Here is a 23,374-nt window from a genome sequence, read left to right on the forward strand (position 1 = left end):
GAGATAAATGTGTAGGGATATTTTTTTTAAAAATCACTTACTATAACAGAAAATCCTGGGCCTGGATTGATTAGTAAATTACGGAACACATTTAGACAAGAATGCAAGTAGATTAAAGGGCCGATAACTTCATGGCTTCCTCAGTCTTTTACCAAAACCCAGGTTGACGTGAGTACACAGAGGCCCACGGCACCGGTGAGCCAGAGGTGTTCGAAGGAGGATGGGAGAAAAGTACTGACTTGTAGATCTGTAGATCCATGTGGGAGCTGTGTGGTGCTTCCTGCGGTCTACTCGGGGCAGGCTCATCTAGTTACGCGTGCAAACCTTCGGTGGACCTCGTGACCTCATGAGGACAGGTGCGGACCCAGTCTGCACACGTCTGAACGGTACCTTGACAGTGATACACAAAACATCCCTACCTGCCTCTCCCCCCCCCCCCGCCCCCCCACCCCACCCCAGTGTTGGGGTTAAAGACACTAGCCACTGTGCCCGGCTAGTAGGAATGATTTTTGGGCTCTGGAATGCAAAGGAGGCTGCCTTGTTGAATCAACAAAGTGACAGTTAAAAAAAGAGAGACAGGGCCAAGGCCAGGTGGATTTCCTTTTTGAATGTCATTACAGAAGAGCGTTTGCCGGAACACTGAGCGACCTGTGTACACGGGGTGAGGGTGAGAGTGGACAGTCAGGATGAAGCCACGGTAGAGATAAAGGAGGACGCAAAGATGACGCGTGGAGTTTAGATGCACAGATATCTGCCATTGGGGTGGAAGGCTAACAGTGAAAACTTGCGTATTTTGCTCCTCTCATACTCTAAAAGAGGTCCTTCCCTCCGTTTCCACTCCACAAGGTAAGTTTCAACTTGCATTTGTGAACACCACCAATTTTCAGTTCTAGCTATGTGTCCTTATGCAAGTCAGTTCGTGGTTGTAGCCTTTACTGATCGCTTCCTTCGTGTTAACCAAGGTCCTCGCTCTTCATTTTGTCTTACAGGGAACAGCACAGTGGAGGAAACAAGTAATTTGTCTTAGATCCCAGGAGGAAAGAGCTAGGATTTCCCTCGAGGGCTTATTATGCTAACATTAATATTATGCTGACTTTTCCCTGTGTTATTGGTAGGAAGCAAGAAGGAACTTGACATTTGAAAAGTAAGCACTTATTAAATTATTAATTTTAAAATTACTATTATTATATTCGTTGAGCCTCCCCAAGTTTTTGCATGGAGCAGTCATCATTTGGACAAATCCTTTGGATTAAAAAAAAAAAAGTCCCTCAGTGAAGGGGCAGAAAGCTGCTGAAACTACAACTAGCGGCTGCGGGGCAGGGCGAAGACAGGAGGGCTGGCCTAGATGGGCAGGGCCAAGACGGAGAACTGAGACTGAGGGCGGGACCTGGAGGACAGAGGCGGGGCGAAGTCCGGCAGCGCATGCTCGGTGTGGACGGCCCCCCTCTGCCGCGGCTGCCACCGCCCACCTGGGGCTGGGGAGCGAGCTGCTGGCTGCAACTTAGCGGAGAAGGGCCGGGCTGGGCGAGCGTACGGCCATGGCCCCGTGGCTGCAGCTCTGCTCTTTCTTTTTCACTGTCAACGCCTGCCTCAATGGCTCGCAGCTGGCAGTGGCCGCGGGTGGCTCGGGCCGCGCAAAGGGCGCCGACACCTGTGGCTGGAGGGTAAGGCGAAGGCTTCTCCGGGGTTTAGGTTACCTGGGGGGCGCGCGGGGCGCACAGGTGCTCGCGCGCAGTGAGCCGAGACCGAACGGTCGCTGGATGCGGGATCTGCGGGCAACGGGGTCCCCGACTCCTCCAGACTATCATCCCGCGTCTGGGTCCCGGGGCGCGCATCCGCCAGTCCCGGCCGGGATCAAAGGGGCCGCCGACCCCTGGCTTTGTGTTGCTAATGAGGCGCGGCCGCTGGCTGGGGTCCGACTCCCGAGGGCGGGTGGCTGGGCGGAGAGGCGGGGGCCGTGCGCCCCACCCTTTGTTCCTTGCCCTTAGCCCCAGGGCTACGGCGTCTCTGACTGGGTTCTTCCGGGCAAGTCGGCGGGACTGGTGCACATCGGAGCCCGTGTGGGGTTCATGCCCTAAACCTTCTGCAAGGGCTCAGGGCAGCCCGGGGAGGGGATGTGGAGGGCTAGGGAAGGATGCACCCCATTTCTCGAAGTTGCTTTGTTTCTTCTAGGCAGCGCCGTCACCCTACTCTTACCCCATCGCTGATTTCAAACTTTCTGAGAAATGTTGCTTCCCGTTCAGCCTTTCGTCTAGTTAATGGTCCATTCCCCCATACCTCCTCCCCCAAACGCACCAGCTTGAGTTGAGGATGTTTTCATGGCCAAATGGCAGCGAAAGTTTGTCTGCTCCGCCAGGTGTCCCAGACCTGACACCGTGGTGGCGCCCAGACTTTCTCCCCAGAGCTGGTGCTCCTTTGATGCTGTCTGGATAGTGCGGACCTTTGCGCTCAGGCGGCCGGGACATGTTTCCGTACCTAGAAAGTAGGAGGAAGAGGGAGTAGGAGTGTTGTTGCTGACTTCCCCAGGGCTCAGGGATATATAGGAGCAGTTTGCTTAGACCAAGGTTGACTTAACCTTTTCCAATGGATTCTGTTAAACAGCCTCAGTGCAGATAAGACCCAGGACATGACACCTCTTAGGGACACTCGGCTCATTTGCTTCATTCACATTTAGAGAGAAACTACAGTGCAGAAACCAGGTATGAGCCAGGCACCTATGGTCAACAGTTCCCACTCTTTTAGTGAACGCTGTTAGTCCTCCGAGCTTCATCATTTCTTACTGCGTTCTATTGCGGCAAAACATAGTTTTTAACACGTTCCAGATTTCTTTCTGGAGATCTCATGTTGATTTATCAGTTCTAAGATTTTAGATCTAGACTGGTATTGGCAGTTGCTGTTTTTCTGTAGTAGCCTAGAATACATGCAGCTTGTAAAGTTTTAACAATGGGTGTATAGCAGCCTCTGAGGAAGACAAAACAGTGTTTTTGTTCTTTGGGAATGTATCTCTCGATTCGGTATATATATCCCTCCCGTCCCCATATCATGCCACCCCTCGCACTGGTTATGTGGTCCCATCACAGCTATCCATATCCCTGGCCTCTTGGGAGTGGTCTCAACACCTCCTGTCTTGGTGCCTACAAACCTTCCCCTGGGGGTCATCATCTCCTTCCTGGATGAGTTTGGGAGCTTCTGAGGCTACATCTCAAGATTCCAGAGGCCCCTTTCCTTATGTAATTGCCTGCTTGGTACCTGTGAGAGTGGGCCCAGCTTATCCACATCTTTTTTTTTTTCCCCCCAGACAGGGTTTTTCTGTAGCCTTGGCTGTCCTAGACTCACTTTGTAGACCAGCCTGGCCTCGAACTCACAGCGATCCACCTGCCTCTGCCTCCAGACCCCCTCCCCTGTGGGCTCCGTTATCTAGCGTCTGACTTCTTTCACACTGCCAGGGTGTGCCTTCCATCTTGATTCTCTTCTGCCCTGAGAGTTCCCTGCTTGGTTTAACAGTCAGCTGGTGTGATGCCCCTTTAAGGGAAGCCCTCCCACAATGCTGAGCCCTGTGCTGTGCTTTCACCGTCAGGCCCCTGACTCTGTAGGTCACCAGTTTGGTGTGTTTGGTTTCCTTGGTGGCCGGAAAACCTGGAGCCCAGTAAATCTTGGTTGAGGCCCTGGAGTCTCACTCTTAACAGTCTTTCTGCAGAATCCTGTAAGTGATTTGAGGAATCAAAAGAGCCGAGCCTAGTGTGTAATCACAGCCACTACGGCAGCTGAGTTTCAGGGCTAGCCTGGGCAATTTAGAGAGAGACTCTGTCTCAAAAAAAAAAAAAAAAAAAAAAAAGAAAAAGAAAAAAAAAAAAAAAGAAAAGAAAGAAAAGAAAAAGAAAGCAAAAGTAGTGTTGGAGGTGATATAGCTCAGGATGTGCCTGAGGTCTGGGTTCAGTCTCCCGTGGGAGGCAGTCAAGATCTCAGCATTGGGCTTCTGGGTGCTGTGTGCTGTCAGAAGTAGACCTTAGCACAGGCTGTGACCCCTGAGAGCAGTGCTATCTACTTCTTTCCTTTCTAGTGTCTTCTCTCAGTTCCAGTGTGGCCTCTTGCTGGAAGCCCTCCCAGTCCCCACCTCAGTAATTAAGATGTCCCAGAGGTTGCTTTGTCATGGGGTTCTAGTAGGTACTAGTGTTCAGAGTCTTAGGCGTTTCAGTCATTATCTGTCTAGCCAGGTCTGGTAGTCAGCCTGTGAATGTTGGCCTCAACTCTGAAGTCACTTACAGTCTGTCTAGTTGAGTCTGTATGAATATATAAGAATAAGGGTCAGGCCAGGCGCGGTCACTCACACCTTTAATCCCAGCACTTGGGAGGCAGAGGCAGCGGATCTCTCTGAGTTAAGAGAATAGCCTGGTCTACAAAGTGAGTCCAGGACTGCCAAGGCTACACAGAGAGACCCTGGCTTGAAAAACAAAAGCAACAACAAATGAGGGTCAAAGGCTGTGGCAGAAAGCTGGATCTTCAAGAAAAAAAAAAAAAAAAGAAAAGGGCGGGGGGGGGGGGGAGATGGTGACAGCAGCAGCAGCAGCAGCGCATGCCTTTAATCCCAGCACTTGGGAAGTAGAGGCAGGTGGATCGCTGTGAGTTCAAGGCCAGCCTGATCTACAAAGTGAGTCCAGGACAGTTAAGGCTACACAGAGAAACCCTTTCTCGAACCCCCCCATACCACCCCCCCCAAAAAAAAAGAGAGAAAGAAAGGACGCAAGAAAAGGCTGGTTGGAATTGTAGCTCATTGGTAGAGTGCCTGCCCAGCATCCTACAGAGTCTGGGTTCCCCATAGCTTAGAGGGTAAGGAGAAAAGATAAAGAATAAAGATGGGTGGGAGTGGTACTACAAGCCTTAGCCTCAGCACTCAGAAGGTGGAGGTAGGCAAATCTCTGTGAGTTCAGGGCCAGCCAAGGATACATACATACAACATACATCCATACTTACATGTGTACCCTATCTCAAACAAACAAACAAGAATAAGGATGAATTATATGTGATGTGAACACAAGTTGGTATCCTGGGGTCTGAGTTTCTCTTTAGACCCACAGCCTTGAAGCGTGACAGAGGGGCAGGGCCTGGCATGTTGGAGAACAGGAGAGTGAATGCTCCCCTTAATCTCCACGGGACATTTGGGCCAGAAACCCAGGCCAATGTAGGACTGGATATTTTCCCAGGAGAGCTGCTCTCAGAGGCCATGAGCTGGCCTGGTTTAAGTGGTCAGGTTTCACAACCTCTTTTATTACTTGTAGGGTAATTAAGGAACTGATATCATCTCGAACACAGTTCGAGTGTTTTAGAAATGAGTTGTGGGCACACTTCCTCAACTATTTGAAGAAGAAGAAGAAAAAAAAACCTTCACAGTCTTTGCCAGGTAAAATTATGTTTTGAATAGTAAATATTGTTTTTTTTCAAAGAGGTTAAGCTTCCAGAGGGACTGGCCACTGCACTGACCCTTGTTTTATTTATTTATTTGTTTGTTTATTTTTGATGTGTGTGTTTTATTTAATTACCGGATTAGGTTGTGGGGGTGTGCACTCTCGCAGAGGCCAGGGGATGTCGGGTGACCTGTTCTGTTACTTTGTTTTCTTTACCCTGATAGAGGTTCTCTCACTGGACCTGGATCTAGGCTGGCAGCCCCAGTGGTCCTGTCTCTGCTTCCTCCAGCACTCAGGGTGTTACAAGCATAGCTACTCAAGCATGGGTGGCCGTGTTTGACTTTTTACTTGGGTAGTGGGGATTCGAATTCAGGTCTTCTTGCTTGTAAGCAAGATCTTGTACCTATTAAATCATTTCCTTCAATTCCCACTTTGATGGCAAAATGGTTCTGTGTGTGTCAGGTAACTTGAATATGTCAAGCGTCTGTCTTGCTAAGAACAAGGAATTCCAGAGCTAGGCATGTTGGTCCATACCCATAAACACTTGGAAGGCAGCACAGCAGGCTTGAGAATTCAAGGCCAGCTTGGAGGCCATACTGTGAATTCTGGGCCAGCATGAGTTGTTACATAATGAGATTTTAATTTTAAAAGCAACAAACAAGCTGGGCAGTGGTGGCCCACACCTTTAATCCCAGCACTTGAGAGGCTGAGGCGGGCAGATGTCTGTGAGTTCAAGGCCAGCCTGGTCTACAAAGTGAGTCCAGGACAGTCAAGTCTACACAGAAACCCTGTCTCAAAAACAAACAAACAAAACAAAAAACAACAACCAATAAACCAACCAAACAAAAAACCAAAGCAGCAAACAAATCAAAAAACCCTAGGATCCATTCTTACAAACTCTGTTATAGCTTTTTTTACGAGCCTTTTCTTTTTCTTTTTCTTTTCTTTCTTTCTTTCTTTTTTTTTTTTAATAGCCATTTCTTAATCTCCTACCCTAAATGGGGTATATATTTGCTGGTCTGTTGTGTCCAAACAAACATTTCTAAACCCCTTCCCTCAAAAGAGTGTCTTCAGCATTCAGAAACTGTATGCTGGCACTGTCTTTACAATGAAGTACAAATTTCCCATTTAAGGCAAACACTTCATCTCCAAAGGTAGAAAGGAATAGGGTGGTATTGGGGTGGGGGTGGGGTTCCAGCTGGTTAAAATTTAGGTCCCTGATAAAAGTCTAATCCAAGAATTCCCCCTGGCTGAGAGCCCAGGCGTGTTTATTTGACTCTGAAATGGATGCGCTTTCATTCACTTGCGGCCTGTGGCTCCTAAGCCCCATATCTGGTCTGCTTGCTCTGTGGTTGTGTGGACCACGTCACAGATACTCTTGTGTCCCTTACAGAATTCTTAATTAAAAACTATTTTAGTTTTGGGTTGACACTTTTTTTTTTTTTTTTTTAAGAGAACTGTTTATATGAGAAGCACAATGCTTTCTTCCAGTGTCTTTTGCTAGTTCATCAGGAGCCTGTCTGGCCTTTGTTTTCTTTCACTCTCCGTCCTTCATCCATTCAACCCTGAAGTGCCTGGACCATTACCATATCAGCAGTACAGCAAGGTGAACAGGTACTGCTTGGAGCAGTACTTCTTTCTTTCCAAATGTGGTTTCTCAATGAAATATCCAGAAGCTTCGGGTATCAAAATTGCCTTGTTGGCTGGGCGGTGGTGGCACACGCCTGTAATCCCAGCACTTGGGAGGCAGAGGCAGGCGGCTCTCTGAGTTCGAGGCAAGCCTGGTCTACAAAGAGAGTCCAGGAGAGCCAAGGCTACACAGAGAAACCCTGTCTCAAAAAACAAAGAAAACAAACAAACAAACAAAAAGAACAAAAATTGCCTTGTTGGAATGAAGATTCAAGGGCTGTGAATCTTGAGATCCACCTGCCTCTGCCTCCCAAGTGCTAGGATTAAAAGCGTGCGCCACCCCCCCCACCCCACCCCCCCGCGCACACACACCAAGGATCAATCATTTTTTACTTTAAATTATTTCACTGGACTTAGACGCACAGTGACTTTGTCAGAACACTACCAGAAGTTAGGCGATTTGGAGGTTGTGTTTCTGGGGAGCTGGTTAGGCAAGGCATCCTGGCTTGGGTGGGGTCCTCTGGTCTAGGGCTAGAAAGGAGGCCTGGGAGAGAAGGGCATTTGACGCTTCCACTGGGTTCCTGTCCAAACAGCTGGGTTTGTCTGGAAAACTGTCTGAGGATGGAGTAAGGCAGGATCCAAATCCGTCTCGGCAGTTCAGACTTAACACACGGCCTCCCTACAAAGGAAAGAACTGCTCATGCCTTTTTTCAGTCTTTATTTTAAGTTGAGTATTTTTCATGCTTCATTTGGCTTAAAATGTGTTAGGTGTTTTTTTTTTTTTTTTTTTGGGGGGGGCTTTCAAGCCCTTTCCCCCTCATGTGTCCCTGAACTTTTCACTCAGTGTGCTCCAGCCCCCCAGCAGATGTCTGCTGCTGCTGGGGCCACTCTATCAACAATTTTATTGTCCTCTTTCATTCCCCACTGCCTCTTGTGCCTGCCTGTGATGGATGGCTTTTCAAGCTTCTGGAAGTGGGGGTTGGGGGGGGCATGCAGTGGAGGGGGCACCTGCCATTTGTAAGAAGATGATGTGAGGGTAAGGAGGGTGGAGGGGCAGCTCAGGTACACATGGTGGGGCAGTTCACTGGGCTTTACTCAAGGCAGACTTCTCTCTTGCTCTTATGGCGTCTTTAGCCATTCGGCATCTTCCCCAAATGTGGAATGTCACTGCTTTCAGCAAGTCTGGAGCTATCTGTGGTCCAAGACGCCAGACTTGCCCAGCCAGTGGGAGGCATTCATTGTCATTTAGGGCAGTGTTTATCTTTGGCTGTCGGGGAAGTTCTGAATGGGCCTGACACCAGATTAGGTGACTGATGGCCCTATAGCACATTGTCTCCTCAGGGCCCAGGCCTTTGAAGCTCCTCCTGGTGGGAAGTGAAGAGACTATTTGCTCTGTTAAAATGCCTTGGTATTTCCTCTGTTTAACCACAGGCCACTTCCCCTCTGCTACTCTAAACCCGGCAGGGGCCACCAGCTGATTGAAAAGACACAAGCCCAGGAGTGATCGTATCCAATTGGAGAAAATAGTCTTACTGCTGATTATAGCTAGGGCTAGTCTAGGATTCTACTAGGCGGTTCCTTGTCCTCAAAGTTTAGCCAGTCGACGTAATTCGTACTTGAAGGTCCCAAATGCATAGATGGGTTCTTTTTAAATGAGAAAAATCCAAATTAGAAGTTAAAATTGGGGTATGTTTTGTCTCCAAATGGCAGGTTAGAGCAGGCCAGTCAACGGACTTTCTTAATTGTGTTTAAGGCGGGCACAGCGTCTAGTCATAGACACCACACTGGGCTAGCTGCTCTGCTCTGCTGTGGTGCCTGCTTGGGTCTCCCGTGTGCAGAAACCCACGGGAGAAGTTTGCAGCTTGAATGATACCTTGACTATCTCTAGGGAGACACTGGAGTTCTTTTTCAAGTATTAGCCTGAAGAAGGTTTGAATATTAACACAAGTCAGGAAACTAAAGACTCCGGAAGAATTTAAAAATTGTCACAAAGAGTGAAATCAAAACTTTGGCTAGACCCTGCTTTTGTGATGGGTCTACTAGTTACTGTAGCAGCAGAGACTACTGTTACAACGCCATTGTTCAAAGTATCCATTATACAAAAGGCTTCCCGTTGGTTCCTTGTTTGGAAATGGTGGGGGAAGATGGATGTAGCTAATTAAGGCCACAACATTTAAAAGGGAGGACTTAATAGGTACCAGCTGTCCTCAGCAAATCACAGAGTAGATGACAAAATGAAGATGTGATGTGAATATACATGTAATTCTCTTCCAAAATGGAAGCTGGCCTATAAATTTTCTGATTTACTAGTGTGACTGAAAACTACCTCAACTGCCCGTGTTTACAGAGCGTTTTCCTTTATAGGGAGCCTAATGCTAAAATGTCCTATTTACATACGGCTTTACAGGGAAGTGGTGGTTATTGTTGGAAGTTTACTATAGTAGAATCGTGTTGTGCCTTTCGCAATTCTAAATCTGACTTGATAGACATTAAGCACAAGGCTCTGCATTAAAACGGATAGACTGAAGTTACTAAAAAAAAAAAAAAGCCATGAAGTATTGAATTATCAGCTTTAAAAGGGAGTGGATATCGATAGAGATATCACTAGTTAAGATGTTTAAATGGATATTTACATGTCCTATTAAACAAATGTTCAGATGCGCCTTTTGGAAATCATGAAGGATTAAGCTTTAAATGCAACTCCTACCCACCACAGGAAAAAAAAAAAAAACAACCAAAAGCAGAGGGTAGAGTGGCTCAGTGGTCTTGCTTGCTTGCGTGAGCGCAGACACACACACACACACACACACACACACACACACACACACACACACACACACACACACTTCTTCTTAAAACCTAAGAGTTTTTCCAAGGATTCTGTTTTGTACATTTTGTAGATTTTTCCCCTGTGTTGAATAGTAACCCTTTACAGAACTCTGGCTGTGGCCCCAGGCTTCTGCTCTGAGCTGAACTGCTTGCTGTACTTAGGAGTGGGGGTGGGGGTAGGAGGCTGATGGGAGGAACCGGGTTATTTGAGTGAAAAGGTGCATTTTTCTTAAGACGGGCCATATGCTTTAAAAACGTCGTCCCTGGGATTTTATTCCATCCAGGTGATTTCTGAGTTTTCTTCTGAACTGTCCCCCTCCCCCACCTTTATCCTGAGGAAAATGCAGTACAGTGCAGGCCACATGTAGCAGCAGTCAGGCTGCATGCCCTGCCTGGTGACAGTTTATGGCTTCCTTCTGGGGTGCACACATTTGCTCTGGGTGGGGCACTGACACTATCCTGGTTGGAATTTATTGTAACTGTTCAGTATCTTTGGAGGCAAGAATTTTTCTCCTCTTCCTCCTCCTGGAATTTATTGTAACTGTTCAGTATCTTTGGAGGCAAGAATTTTTCTCCTCTTCCTCCTCCTCCTCCCAACCTCCCCCCCTCAAAAAAACAAAAACAAAAACGAAAACCAAACAGTGTTCCTATGTTATACCATACTGCCAGATTCTGTCCCGGGACTTTCTCCTCCAAGTGAGGAGCTGAGAGGTACATGGTCTTGCTGTAGTGGCGCAGTGTAGGCATGGTTTCTGTGTCAACAGCAGCGAGCCTCTGCCTGGCTTTTGCTCTTTCCACACCATCCTGCTAATTTCAGAGAGGCTGGAGCAGAGGTCTGCTGTTCCTCAGCCTGTGGTTACCTAGCACAAGCAGTTTAAAGGCAGGTGGGTGAGTGCCTGAGGCCCTGCTTGCAGGATGCCTTGGGAAGCTCACATCTCACTCAGTTGGTTCCTAGCAACTTTGGCATCTTGCTCTGACTCAGTTTCCCCAGCTTTAGAAGAGGCCCTTCTTTCTCCATGCAGCTTCTCTGGAGGTAAATTTTACCTTCTCTGGCTGTGTATTTACTTATTAAATGCAAAGCTTGTAACCATCTGTCCTTACACCCTCCAGAGTTAATGAGAATGCAGCCAAGGCATGTTTGTAGCCTAGGCTAGCCTGTAACTCACTGAGTAGCCTAGAATGTCTGAAAGCTCAAGCCTGCAGCCTCCCAAGTCCTGAGATTACAGGTCTACACCACCAAGCCTGGCCATCTTTTATTTCCCTTCTCCACCTCTACCTGGTGGACATCAGATTCTCCATTCATATTTCCTGAATGGCTGAGCTCTCTGCCATATATTAACATAGGATGATAGGATGTCTTCTTGCAAATCAGTGTCTACTGTGGCCACTCTGAGGAAACCGCACCTGTGTTAATAAAAAAAAAAAAAAAAATCCCTCTGATACTGTCTAGCTAACTATCTTGTGTTTTCTTGACATTGGCTGATGATGCGGAATTAGGTGCCTGTAGCACTAGGATTTGTCCTCCACCAATCACGGGCATTCTTACAGGTTGACATAGCAGACAAAGTCTGGGCTACAGAGTCTGGATCCTCCTTCTAATCAAGGGACTTGCGTAGGAGCTGCTGTTTCAGGAGAGTCACATCTTGTAGTGCCTGATGCTTTTAAAAAAATGAGTGTAGGGACTGTTCCTGGTTTCCTGCCCTGAGGAAAAAAATAAAACATTACTACTGAGCACCCCCCCCCCAACCTTAGTAGCAACCCTCACTCCTTATGAAAATGTTTGTTTTTTAAAAAGAGGTACAGATCTCATTTTGTCATGATAGCCCCCCAGCACCCCCTGCAAACACCCCGCCCTGTCCCCCCGTGAATGAATGTGGCTCACTTTTCTGAGGTCACGTGATAGCCCAACACCATCAGACGTGCTCCTTGCCTTTTGGACCGGGGATTTGCTGGCCAGCTGTGGTAATGAGTTTTGTGGGCTTTGATTTTCATGCCTCACTTCCCTGTGGGAGGAACTAGATATTTCTGATCTTACCTCTGCACATATTCAGATCCAGCCAAGCAATCAGTGACTTCCCGGGCTTTTTTGTGGGAGACTGTGGGAAAAGTCCTGGTTGGCTGGCTATGAATTAATGAAATCCTTAGAAGGCTTCGCTAAAGATAGCTCCTGTGGATTGGGAAGAAAGAAGAAAGAAAGAAAGAGAAAGAGAAAGAAAGAAAGAAGCATTGCCTTTTAATTTGAGAAAGAGGTCATGGAGTTTTACCAAAATTAAGTAGGAAAAAAGAAAACCCAACATCTGGGTTGTGCTGCCCAAAGCCTGCTTCAAGGCTGTGGGGTTCCCAGCGTGTTCAGCGCTGTGGGTGCACTAACTAGGGCCCTTTTTTGCTGCTGTGGATGCTCTGCCTCTCTCATTGTTCACCTCTTGGGCTTTGAAGTCATTGAGAGACAGGAATTTTCTGTTCCCCACATATTTTCCCTTGAGTGTATTTCCAGATCACTGAGCTTCCTTTTTTTTTTTTTTTTTTTTAACTTTTTTAAGTGTGAAGTGTCTCGAGTTGGCCAGGTCTAGTGTAATCCTTGCTTTCTTTTATCTTACTTAAAAAGGATGGGATAAGCAATGCGGAGGAGTTGGTGTAGAAGGCAGGGAGGTGGAGGTTAACGATTCCTAAAACAGTTTAGATTTAGCAGGAATTCTGATAAGAGAGAATGCCACGTTGCTGGAGAGCTCTAGGAAAGGGAGAGGACTGGAAAGTGGCCTGTGACTTTTAAATTTAAAGCACTGCCAGGAACAGGACCATACACCTGTAACGCTACAGGTACAGGCTTAGGCAGGAGGATGGGAGGTTCAAGGCTAGTCTGGGCTACACAATGGGTTCACACCCAGTCTGAACTACATAGAGAACTCTTGACAAAAAAACAAAAACCAAATAACCGCAGAAACAGTATCTTACCTATCTCCTGTGTGCATACCACCCCCATTAAGTGAATGATAAGCTAGTTCATCTTTTTAAAAATAAGGTGTTGCTATGTTAAAATTCAATTATTCTCCCCCCCTTCCTTCTTTCTTTCTTTCTTTCTTTTTTTTTTTTTTTTTTTTTTTTTTTTTTTTTTTTTTTTTGGTTTTCCCAGACAAGGTCTCTCTGTGTTAACCTTGGCTGTCTTAGACTCATTTTGTAGACCAGGCTGGCCTCGAACTCACAGCGATCTGCCTGCCCTTGCCTCCCGAGTGCTGGGATTACAGGCATGCATGACCACGCCTGGCTTTACTTTCTTTTTTAAGATAGAGTTTCTGTGTAGCCCTGGTTGTCCTGGAACTGTCCTCTGCCTGCCGAATATTGGGATTATTTTCCTTGACTGGACAATGGTCGCACACGCCTTTAATCCCAGCACTCAAGAAGCAGAGGCAGGTAAGTTTAAGGTCAGCCTGGTCTACAGTGAGTTCCAGGACAGCCAAGGTTACACAAAGAAACCCTGTCTTGAACCCCTCCCCAAAGGAAAAAAAGAAAAAAATATATATAATTCCTTTTCAGTATTAATATTTAATAATAAATCTATAGACATCTGCAGCCAGCCATCTGCATCCAGGGGCTCCCACTGTTGTGTTCTTGCTCCTGTATTTGGTATCCTGAAATCAAGCCTGTAGGAAGTGGGCCATGCAGTGCAGTGAGTGCTTGGTTCACTTGGCTTTGGCCACTCATTGGTTTTGGCTGCTTCTGTCTCCTTTAGTGTAAAACAGTTCCTCCACCCAGATTTTGGCTCTCATGGCCATTCCACTGAGCCATCTTTCCATTTTAGATATCAGTTGTTCATGGATTTGGGTGTTTTCGCAGGCATTAAGTAAGACTTGTTTGTAAATAGAAATTGTTACACTTAGAGGTCTGTCTTTCTAACAGTAAGTATACTTTGATAGTTTGGTTTTACATTGTCTTTTTAAAAAAATTTATCATTATTATTTTTTTAATATTTAGTGTTTTCCATTAGGGCTTCTCTTTTACTTTATTCAAGGTCTGAAGAAAGTACAGGGTGCCCTGGGTTCTCCTGTAGGAAACCCTTTCCTTAAAGACTGAAGTCGTTAAGTCTGCTCTGGAAAGTGGCAGCACTCTTTCTCAAGAACTCGAGGCTTGTTGCAGACAGTTGTAGTTGCTGCCTTTGGTGGCTGGGAAGGAACTCCTGTTGAGTACCTCTGTTTGGCTCCAGCAAGCTCATGGCTGAGTACTTCCTTGCACCAAAATTCGGCCATTTCTTTGTGCTAAGAAAACACTGAACTCCATTTCCAGCAAACCCACTTCACTCAAAACATGTCCTCAAAGTCAGTTTCCAGCCTTTGAGCTCTGTGATTGCTTGTTGCCAGAGTTGTTAAGAGTCTCTTACAGATGGTTTCTTTTTCTTTTCTTTTCTTTTGATTTTTGAGACAAGTTTCTTTGTGTAGCCTTGGCTGTCCTGGACTCCCTCCCTTTGTAGACCAGGCTGGCCCTGAACTCACAACGCTCCGCCTGCCTCTGCCTCCCGAGTGCTGGGATTAAAGGCGTGAGCCACCACGATTTCTTTACTTTAACCTGAATTACTATCTTCGACCTAATTACATGGCTTTTCCTTGCTCGTATTTGTCCTTCACAGATTTAAGGGCCAAGACCTGTAAAGTTAATATTGGTAATTTTTCAAAGTAAGTTAGAAACGTCAAAAAGCGACAAGTTGTTATTCTTACAGAGTACCAGGGAAACGACAGACAAAACCCCCATCTTTTATTCATAAGTCCAGGGGGACTGAGAGGGCGCAGCCAGGCCTATGTGCCTGGCATTTGTTCAGCTTTTGGGACTGGGCCTCCTCCCCTGCTGGTCACGAAATGTCATGCCGAGATGTAATAGTGGGACACTCAGCTAGGAGAGAATGGACCTCAGAGGTTCAACTTTGTTTTTCACTTTTCTTTTCTGGCACCAACTCTGTAGTCTCCTCAGGGGCTTGACAGCGAGAGGCCAGAAAGCGGCGACTATTCGGATGCTGGCAAGGATGGCGTACAAGCCCAGTCCTGTGGGCTGGGCTCCTGTGCTGGAATGCACACCAACACAAAGGCCATGTGAGGGGGGGTTCCTGAGGAGAGAGGCGGCAGCAGCTTTGCGCAAGCCTTTGCTGGGCCTAGTTTGTTCTGGTCCCAGGAGAGTTCCTGTTTCCATGGTTACGCAGCCTCAGGTTTGGTTTGGTGGGTCCAGAGTGCAGGGGTGCTTTGATTTCAGAACTAACTGTTCCTGTGTAAAGGGAGTCTTTGAGGTCAGAGGGCCGAGGCCATGTAACTCCCTGGGCACACCACCACATTTTCCTCTAGATGAAGAAAACTTGGGCACCATCGGCTAAAACAAATCAGAGGGTTAGATTCAGATCAGTGGGTTTTGGTTGGGAGCAACTGGGAGGCGGGGTTTCTGGAGATGCTTCTGATGGTGGCAGCCTGGTGGTGGGAGCCTGGAGTGGGTAGGTCCTGTATGCAGCCCAGCATCTTGACACGAAGGAGAGTTATCTAGCAGAGAGCAGCATCAGCAGGGCTGATTTAGGGCTCCCATCTTAATGTGGGAGCTTTTCAATGCCTTTCAGCTGCCTTTCTGCTTCACAGAGCCGGGTGGCTTCGTAAGTCTGTACATGGGTTGATTTGCCACCAGACTCCCCCGCCCCCCCCCCCAGGCATATGAGTAAACTCTTGTGGTGCTCCTTAAAGATAGACTCTGAATGCAATTACTATTTTACATGCCGAAGACTCTTCCCCCCCCCTTGCCATAATGTGATCAAAGCAGTCTAACCTGCGCCTCTGTTTTTGTTGCTCATGGATGGTCTGTGGATAACATTACAATTTTTTTCACCATGAAACCCAACACTTCAAATCCCTAAAGCGGTCTCAAATTTATGGTTAATAAAAGCATTTACTGTGCTGGATGTCATCTGTTACATCACTCTGGGGCTAGAACCTGGCAAGCCCTGCACAGGAAATATTTTCATTTCAAATCGCTTCGATCTTATGGTCTAGGGGCAGAAGTGTCTGATTTCAGGAAAGCCACAGCGAATGGCGTGGGGTAATGAATGCATTTTTAGCTGATTAAGCAGGCATCTTCTCCCTCTTTGGCTTGGTGGGGCTAAATAAACATGCGATATTAAATGATAGTATTTTTTTTTTCTTCCTCTGTCGACCAATGCCTTCACTTTGATCATCGTAAGAGTTTAGTGTTTTCCAGGAATCCTGAGCAGAGCAGGCACAAACCCGGAGAGGGATGTTCTCTATGCTGTGTTAGGGCCTTTTGTTATTGCTTCTTCCTGGGCAGAGTCCACCTTCTCTCTCCCTCCCCCCTCCTGCCTGCCTTCTTTCCTTTTTCTCTCTTCCTTTCTTTTGAGGCAGAGTCATCCTATGTGGGCCTGACTGACTTAAATATGTAGGCCATAGATCATGCTGGGTTTGAACTTGCGACAGCTCCCCTGCCCCCCCCCTCCCCCCCCCCCCCCCTTCCCCCCCCCCCCCCCCCACGCCTCTGCTCTCCCCTCCAGAGTGCTAGGATTATAGGCCATGCCTCAACCTGAGCAGAAGAGAATATGCTGGCTCTTCTCATTTCCTCCTTTTAAAAACCCGGACGTTGGTACTTTACCCTTGGGATCATGACTTTAGGGAGGAAACCACGTTTCTGTTACTGTTGTTTTAAAGAAAGTCTGAAGTTTTATTGTAATTTGAGGTCGGATCATCCAAATAAAACAGGTGAAGGTGGGAGGCTTAAGGAGAATTCGAGGCAGGTGAGCTCCGTGGGGGTGCTGTATCTAAGCCACGAGATCTTCAGCAGGCTGCCCTAAGCCTTTGAACCTGTTACCTCCCAGATTTCCCCCATTGTCACTTCCCAGCCAGCCTCACAGGGAGGCAGGCAGCTAGCTGATTGTTTCTGATAAACTTCCTTGTTTTCCAGAATAGGGATTAAGATGGGAGGACATGCCACTTGGTGAGACCGCTCTGAAAAACCAGAGCTGCAACAGCTCCAGAGCTACACTGCCTGTCCCAACCCCCAAGCAGTTGCACTTGCCCTGTCCTCAAAGCATCCAAGTGCGACTTCTGCCACTTGCTCAGAGCACCTGATGGGGAAGAGAGGAGAGACCTGAGGGCACTTTGCAGATCATTAAACTTAGATGAGGCACCTACCGGACCCTGGCCAAGTACCAGAATCGCCTAAGGAAAATTCTTGCACTGGGGTGGGGTTGATTCGCAGCCTTACCATTGACTTCTGCTTAAGTAGATTTCCCAGGCAAGGAGTCAGCTTTTATTTGTTTTGTTTTGTTTTCAAGATACTGTTTCTCTGTGTAACAGCCCTGGCTGACCTGGACTCACTTTGTAGGCCAGGGTGGCCTTGAACTCAGAAAGATCAGCCTGCCTGCCTCTGCCTCCAGAGTGCTGGGACTAAAGGTGTATGCACCACCATACCCAGCTGGAGCCAGAATTTTTAAAAATGTTGCCAGATCAGGGGTTTTGGGGGATAGAGGGATACAACGGCATGCAGGGGGTGCTGGAGTGTTTTACATGCATTTATGATAGTGAACAAGCCAATGCTTAAGTATATTTTGACTCAAGGGAACTTTAATTTTGCTGAAAGCTTTTGTAATGTCTCAGGTAAACTGAGGTATCTGCCACCAGGGTATCATCAGTTGAGATGGCAGACTGTGCCTAGTACCCAGTGTTGAGACAGTCTAGGCAGGTGTGGACAACTGCTACATTCTGTGCTACAGTAGTGTCCAGTAGAACCTTTGATGGACGTAGTCTCTCATGTGCCCTTCCACTTTGGGAGCCACAAGGCATTCACTTGTAGCCATTGAGCACCTGAGATATGCTTAGCACATTTGAAGGTTTTGGATTTCTAATTTTATATAAAGTCCTGTGATGCCAGGACTTGGGGTGGTTTAGGAGGCTCAGGAGGCAATGGCAGTCTGAGCTATATGGTTGGAGTTAGAGCTTAGACTGGATTATATGAGACAATTTCTCAAAATAAGAATGTTTGTTTGTTTGTTGACAGGGTTTCTCTGTATAGCCTTAGCTATCCTGGACTTGATTTGTAGTGCAGGTTGGCCTCGAACTCACAGTGATCCACCTGCCTCTGCCTCCTGAGTGCTGGGATTAAAGGTGTGTGCCACCAGGCCTGGCGAATCTTAAAACTTGGAAAAAGATGATAATTAAATAACAAACATCTATATGTGGCTAGAGGCTGTTTACTTGATTACTCTTTCTTCCTCTTGGCAGTTGTGTGTGGCTGGAGCTGGCTGACTGGATACCAGGCACTGTGACAATCCAGATCTTTGGCTCTGAGCTGGGTGCACACTGAGCCCAAGGGACAATAGCAAGTCATCTCATACAGGGCAACACAGGAGCCTAGAAGGACTTGCCAGCTGGGCTTGGTAAGGATTGAGAAGAAGGTGTCTTGGAATTAGGACTGACCCAGACAGGACCTGCATAGGCAGAGAAGATAGTGCTGCCAGCTGAAGAAGAAATATGCTTTTCTCTTAGCCTAGAGATCGCATCCTATTTGGGTCAGGCGGTCCTTCAGTTTTCAGCTTCCTTCATCTTAAAATATGTAGGCATGAGGACTGATGGGATGACTCAGTGGGTAAAGCCTCTGCCAACAAGCTCAGTTCCCGGGGCTTATATGGTGGAAGAGGAGAGCCTACTCCCATAAGTTGAGTGAGAAGTGTGCCCAATATTCCTAGACATTTGAACTTTTGGTCTGTAGTTAGTGGCAGTGCTGTTTGGTTTGGGTGGTTCAGCATTACTGAAGGAACTGTGCCACTGGGGGCAGGCTTTGAGATTAAAAGCCTCAGCTGGGCATGGTAGCGCAGGGAGGTAGAGGCAGGTGGATCCTCATGAGTTCAAGGCCAGCCTGGTCTACAAAGCAAGTCCAGGACAGCCAAGACTACACAGAGAAACTCTGTCTCAAAAAACAAAACAACAACAAAAAGTATTTACTTCCTTTTCAATGTCTTTGGTTTTCTTTTTTTCCTTTTCTTTTTTCTCCCCTTCAAGACAGGGTCTCTCTGTGTAGCCTTGGCTGTTCTAGACTCACTTTGTAGACCAAGCTGGCCTCAAACTCACAGCGATCCACCTGCCTCTGCCTCTGGAGTACTGGAGATTAAAGGTGTGTGCCACCGTGCCCAGCGTCTTTGGTTTTCTTAAAAGGCATCTTCTTTTCCTATAAATTAAAATTTTTGTTTATTATTATTGGTATGTGTATGATGAACATGTTTGATTGGGTACATGTGAGTCACGGCACACATGTGGAGGTCAAATTATAGAAATCAGTTCTCTTCTATCAACTGTGGGTTCTAGGACTTGAACTCAGGTCATCAGACATACATGATAAGCGCCTTTATCTGCTGAGCCATCTTGGCTTCCCAAGAGGACTGGTGATTACCTTCTGAGTGTGTCTTAGTGATCTTGAGACTGGTACCATTAAAGTTAAATATGGATGAGAGGTTGCTTAGTTGAGAATTTTGGGGAAGATGCTTAGTGAATAAATAGAGTTTTTGTTGTTTTGGTTTTTCCCCCACAAGACAGTATTTCTCTGTGTAGCTCTGGATGTCTTTGAACTTCCTCTGCAGACCAGACTGGTCTCAAACTCAGAGATCTGACTGCCTCTGCTTCCTGAGTGCTGGGATCAAAGGTGTGTGCCACCAAGGCTTGGCAATAAGAGCTTTAAAATGACTTTACTAGGTAGGCATGGTGGCCTATGCCTGTGTCTCAGTTCTCGTAGGTCAGAGACTGGAGGATGACTACAAATTCCAGGCTAGGTAGAGACCTTGTTTGAAGAGATGAAAGAAAGAAAGGAAGGAAGGAAAGACAGACCCTGATTAGCCAAACAAACAAAATCTCCAAATAAAAACAACAAAGAAATAAAAATATTAATTCTTCCTGATTTAGCACCAAATTATAAAAAAAAAAAATTGGCATCTAAGTATTATGGTGGGGATTCTACTTGGGTTACTAAATTGCTCCCTCTCATCTCTGGATTTCTAATGTTGACACTGTCAATGATGGATAAAGCCATTCCATTTTCTGGGCCATGAGCTTTTAGGGCCCATCAGTCATGGATTCCTGTAAGCAATGGCCCTGCCTCTCCCCGACCCCTCAAGCTATGAATCATGCCCTGGTGCTGACAGCCCAGAAGGCCTGGCTCTCTCTATCAGCAGCTTTCAGGGTTGGAGGGATTTGGGGTGTTGTAGAAGGTGATGGAGGGGCAGCAGAAAGGCAGCTGTAGATGAAAACTGATTAGCTAGTCCACAGTGGGGACTACAGAACTCAGTGATGTTTTTGTTCCCTCATTTACATTTACACCATGCTGTCTGTCCTTTTGTGAAAGCTAAAATTTTACAATAGACACACACACACACACACACACACACACACACACACACACACACACACACTTCCTTAGCTGCTCTAAACAAGGACTCTTTCCCCAGAACCCCAATATGAAGGGAGGCAGAGCACCCTGCCCCCCATTTTGGTGAAGAGAGTGGGAAGACTCCAAACAGAGCTCCCATGTTATCACATACAGTTTCCTGGCTCCTTTCCCTTAATTAGCTCTGTCCTATGCATTTCCCCCCCAGGCTGGGAGCCCACACTTCTTAAGAGATGCCTGAACTATATTTCTTTCATGGGTCTCTTGGGAACATCCCTGCATAGGAAAAGAATACTTCTGAAAGAATCTTGCAACCATATCCCTTCTCCTCCACCAAGAGTCTCAGGCTGAAGTTCCCAGTGAGCAGGTCTGGACTCCAGTACACAAGGCGGGTGGCACGGAGGGGACCAGGCAGAGAGAGAAGAGAAAAGTAGAGGTGTTTTTGAATAAGTGTGAAGTGTGAACGCTTGCAGTAAAAAAACAGACTGCCAGACAGACAGACAGACACTGCAGAGGGTTGTGTGACTCAGGCCATGGGATAAAGTGATGGCAACTGTTGGTAAAGAGGTCACTCATTTCGATGTGACCTGGTGAGGGCCTGGATCCGGAAGGCACCAACAAGGCTGGTTTGATGGAGAGCTGAGGCTCCAGGGGTGCCGACCTCCGGAAGCTCTGAGGTTAGGCGGGGGTGTCCTGGAAGGAAACTGGTAGATTTCCAACAGTGTTTCCACCTGCAGCCGTAGCACAGCCAAGCAGTGTCTGGGTTCTTACTCTGCAAAAAGATGCAAGATATGCTTGGAGCATGCAGCTTGTACTTTGTGATACCCTCAGCTCAAGTACCACTTGGCCTGCCCTGAGCATCCTATGGCTTGAAAGCTCCTCTTCTGTGATTCATGGGTTGTGCTCCCCCCCCCCCCCCAAGCAAAAAGCATTCACGTGCTTCTTTGTTGTTGTTGTTGTTGTTTTTTGTTTGTTTGTTTTTTGGGTTTTTGAGACAGGGTTTCTCTGTGTAGCCTTGGCTGTCCTGGACTCGCTTTGTAGACCAGGCTGGCCTCGAACTCACAGCGATCCACCTGCCTCTGCCTCCCGAGTGCTGGGATTAAAGGCATGTGCCACCAAACCCGGCTTACTTGCTTCTTTTGCCAGAAGCCTATGAGGGAAGGAAAGGTCCCAGGCACCATGAGGAGATCTGGGGCTGGTGGACACTTTTGCAGTGGCCCTCCTATCTGTGAGAACTGGAAAAGGAGGGCAGTGGCAGGCCCCATTTCCTGGTTTCTGAACCTCCCCATCCTAGGAGGTACCAAATCAGGAGGCTTGAATTAATAGCCCGTGGCTCTTAGAAATGTAAAGCTGTGTCCCCTAGCCTGGTCTTCTTTAGCCTTGGGCATAGGGTCATCCTTAGACACAGTACATCTTGGGTGCTCTGTGGACCAGGCCTGGCTTAGCGCTCAATCCCCTTCAGTTTAAGGGGATTATGCGGGGTTTGTGTTTTTAGCAACATGTGAAACGTGGAGGATCTGCCTGCTTCGGGGAAGGACCTAGAGATGGTTCATTCTAGAGATGGCATCCCTCTGACCCTGGCGAAGCAGGAGGAAGGTACCTCTGTCCCTGCTTCCTGATCCACGTCAACCTTTTTGCCCCCGGGGTCCTGATGAGGCTGATTTAGCCTTGGTCAAGATTGTCCAGATAGAGTGTAGATAAATAAATACTTTCTGGTAGGAAGACAGTTCTGAGCCTCGGCACATAAAACACTTGAGTAAGGATCCCTCCCCTGCGCGCCTTCCTGGTGGAAGGTGGCGGAAGGAAGCAGTGGCTGACTGAGAGTTAAACAAACTTGAAGGTAGGTCACATTTTTGACATACCATTTCCCCCTGTTGAATGGGGAGCTGCTCTGCGCTTAGAGAGAGGCTTAGCTGTTGCTATAAACTTGGGTTTGTGATAATGTAAACTATTATTAAGATTATCTTTTTATTCATAATATATGTCTGACTCCCTGTCTGTTTTATTTATGCTCTGTTTAAAACATCCATTTACCTTCAGTACCCAGAGCCAGCACCATCCCCTTTGAAATAAATGAAAGCTTCAGGATAGACTATTTATACACCGCTCTGATTAAAAAGGGCTCTGGGAAAGAAAGCATTAGGTTGCAGAAGCTTCAACTCCTAATGACGACCCCATCCACGTTAGCTGGGGTAGCTGGGGTGCATGCAGCATTGACAGAGTATTTCTGTGTACTCTGCACGTGGTGGCTGGCTCTTGAGAGTTTTTGACCTCCTGAATTTGCCTGAGTGTCGCTGCCCCCCCCCCCCCCCCCCATTTCACTATCATCTGGTGGAACCATTGGCTGTAATGTAAGGACGTTATGGAACGAAGTGAGGCTGCTGGCACCAGGGCTGGTGGTGCTGGCCTGGCCGGGCCTCCCTGCGCCCAGACAGGAGGAATGCCGCTTGAGTTGTGCCCCAGGTGCTCCTGCCTCATTTGTCAGCTGAGAGCCAGTTAGCGCATGAGCCAAGAAAATCTAATAACTATTTCAGTTTTTAATAAAAACGTTTTCTCCCCCATTGTTTTCTCCCTCCGCTCCTCAACCCAAAGAGGAGAACAGACTGAAGTTTTAAGCACATCTGGACACTGTTTTTGTAAAACTTACCCTAAATTCCCAGAAGGAATGTATTGGTTTTCCCAGTTTTCCAAGCAAAAAACCCAAAAAACGATTCCTTTGTCTGTAAGTCCTGTTCTTTCTGCTGTTCTGATGAGACAGCAGAGAAAGAAGCTGCTGCAATGGTTTGAGAACCCTTAGTCAGGCCCAAACACTGCCCATTATGACATCTTTGAGACAAGTTTAAAGTCTATGATTGGCCTTTGGTTTTCTCCCCATTTATTATTTTTTTTCCTCCCCATTTATTAAAGATAAAAGTGAACTTGCATGCTAATGAAACTGATGTGCCTTTTTTTTTTTTTTTTTGGGTCTATTTTTGTTTGTTTGTTTGAGACAGGGTTTCTTTGTGTATCAGCCCTGGCTGTCCTGGACTCACTTTGTAGACCAGGCTGGCCTTGAACCCACAGAGATCCGTCTGCCTCTGCCTCCTGAGTCTGGGGATGTAATTCAGTAGGTA

General features: G+C 47.1%; 1 protein-coding gene across 2 annotated transcripts in view; it reads left to right on the top strand.

Annotated features, from left to right (window-relative positions):
• The first annotated feature begins 1,458 nt into the window (after positions 1-1,458).
• Positions 1,459-23,374, top strand: part of Il17rd (interleukin 17 receptor D) — a 58,120-nt gene continuing 36,204 nt past the window's right edge. For both annotated transcript variants that reach the window (XM_051140653.1, XM_051140662.1), the window contains exon 1: positions 1,459-1,664. In XM_051140653.1, the coding sequence (XP_050996610.1) occupies positions 1,539-1,664 (126 nt within the window). In that variant the 5' untranslated portion in view covers positions 1,459-1,538. The remainder of the gene's footprint in view (positions 1,665-23,374) is intronic.

The sequence above is a fragment of the Acomys russatus genome, chromosome 3, assembly GCF_903995435.1.
Source record: "Acomys russatus chromosome 3, mAcoRus1.1, whole genome shotgun sequence".
Lineage (NCBI taxonomy): Eukaryota > Metazoa > Chordata > Mammalia > Rodentia > Muridae > Acomys > Acomys russatus.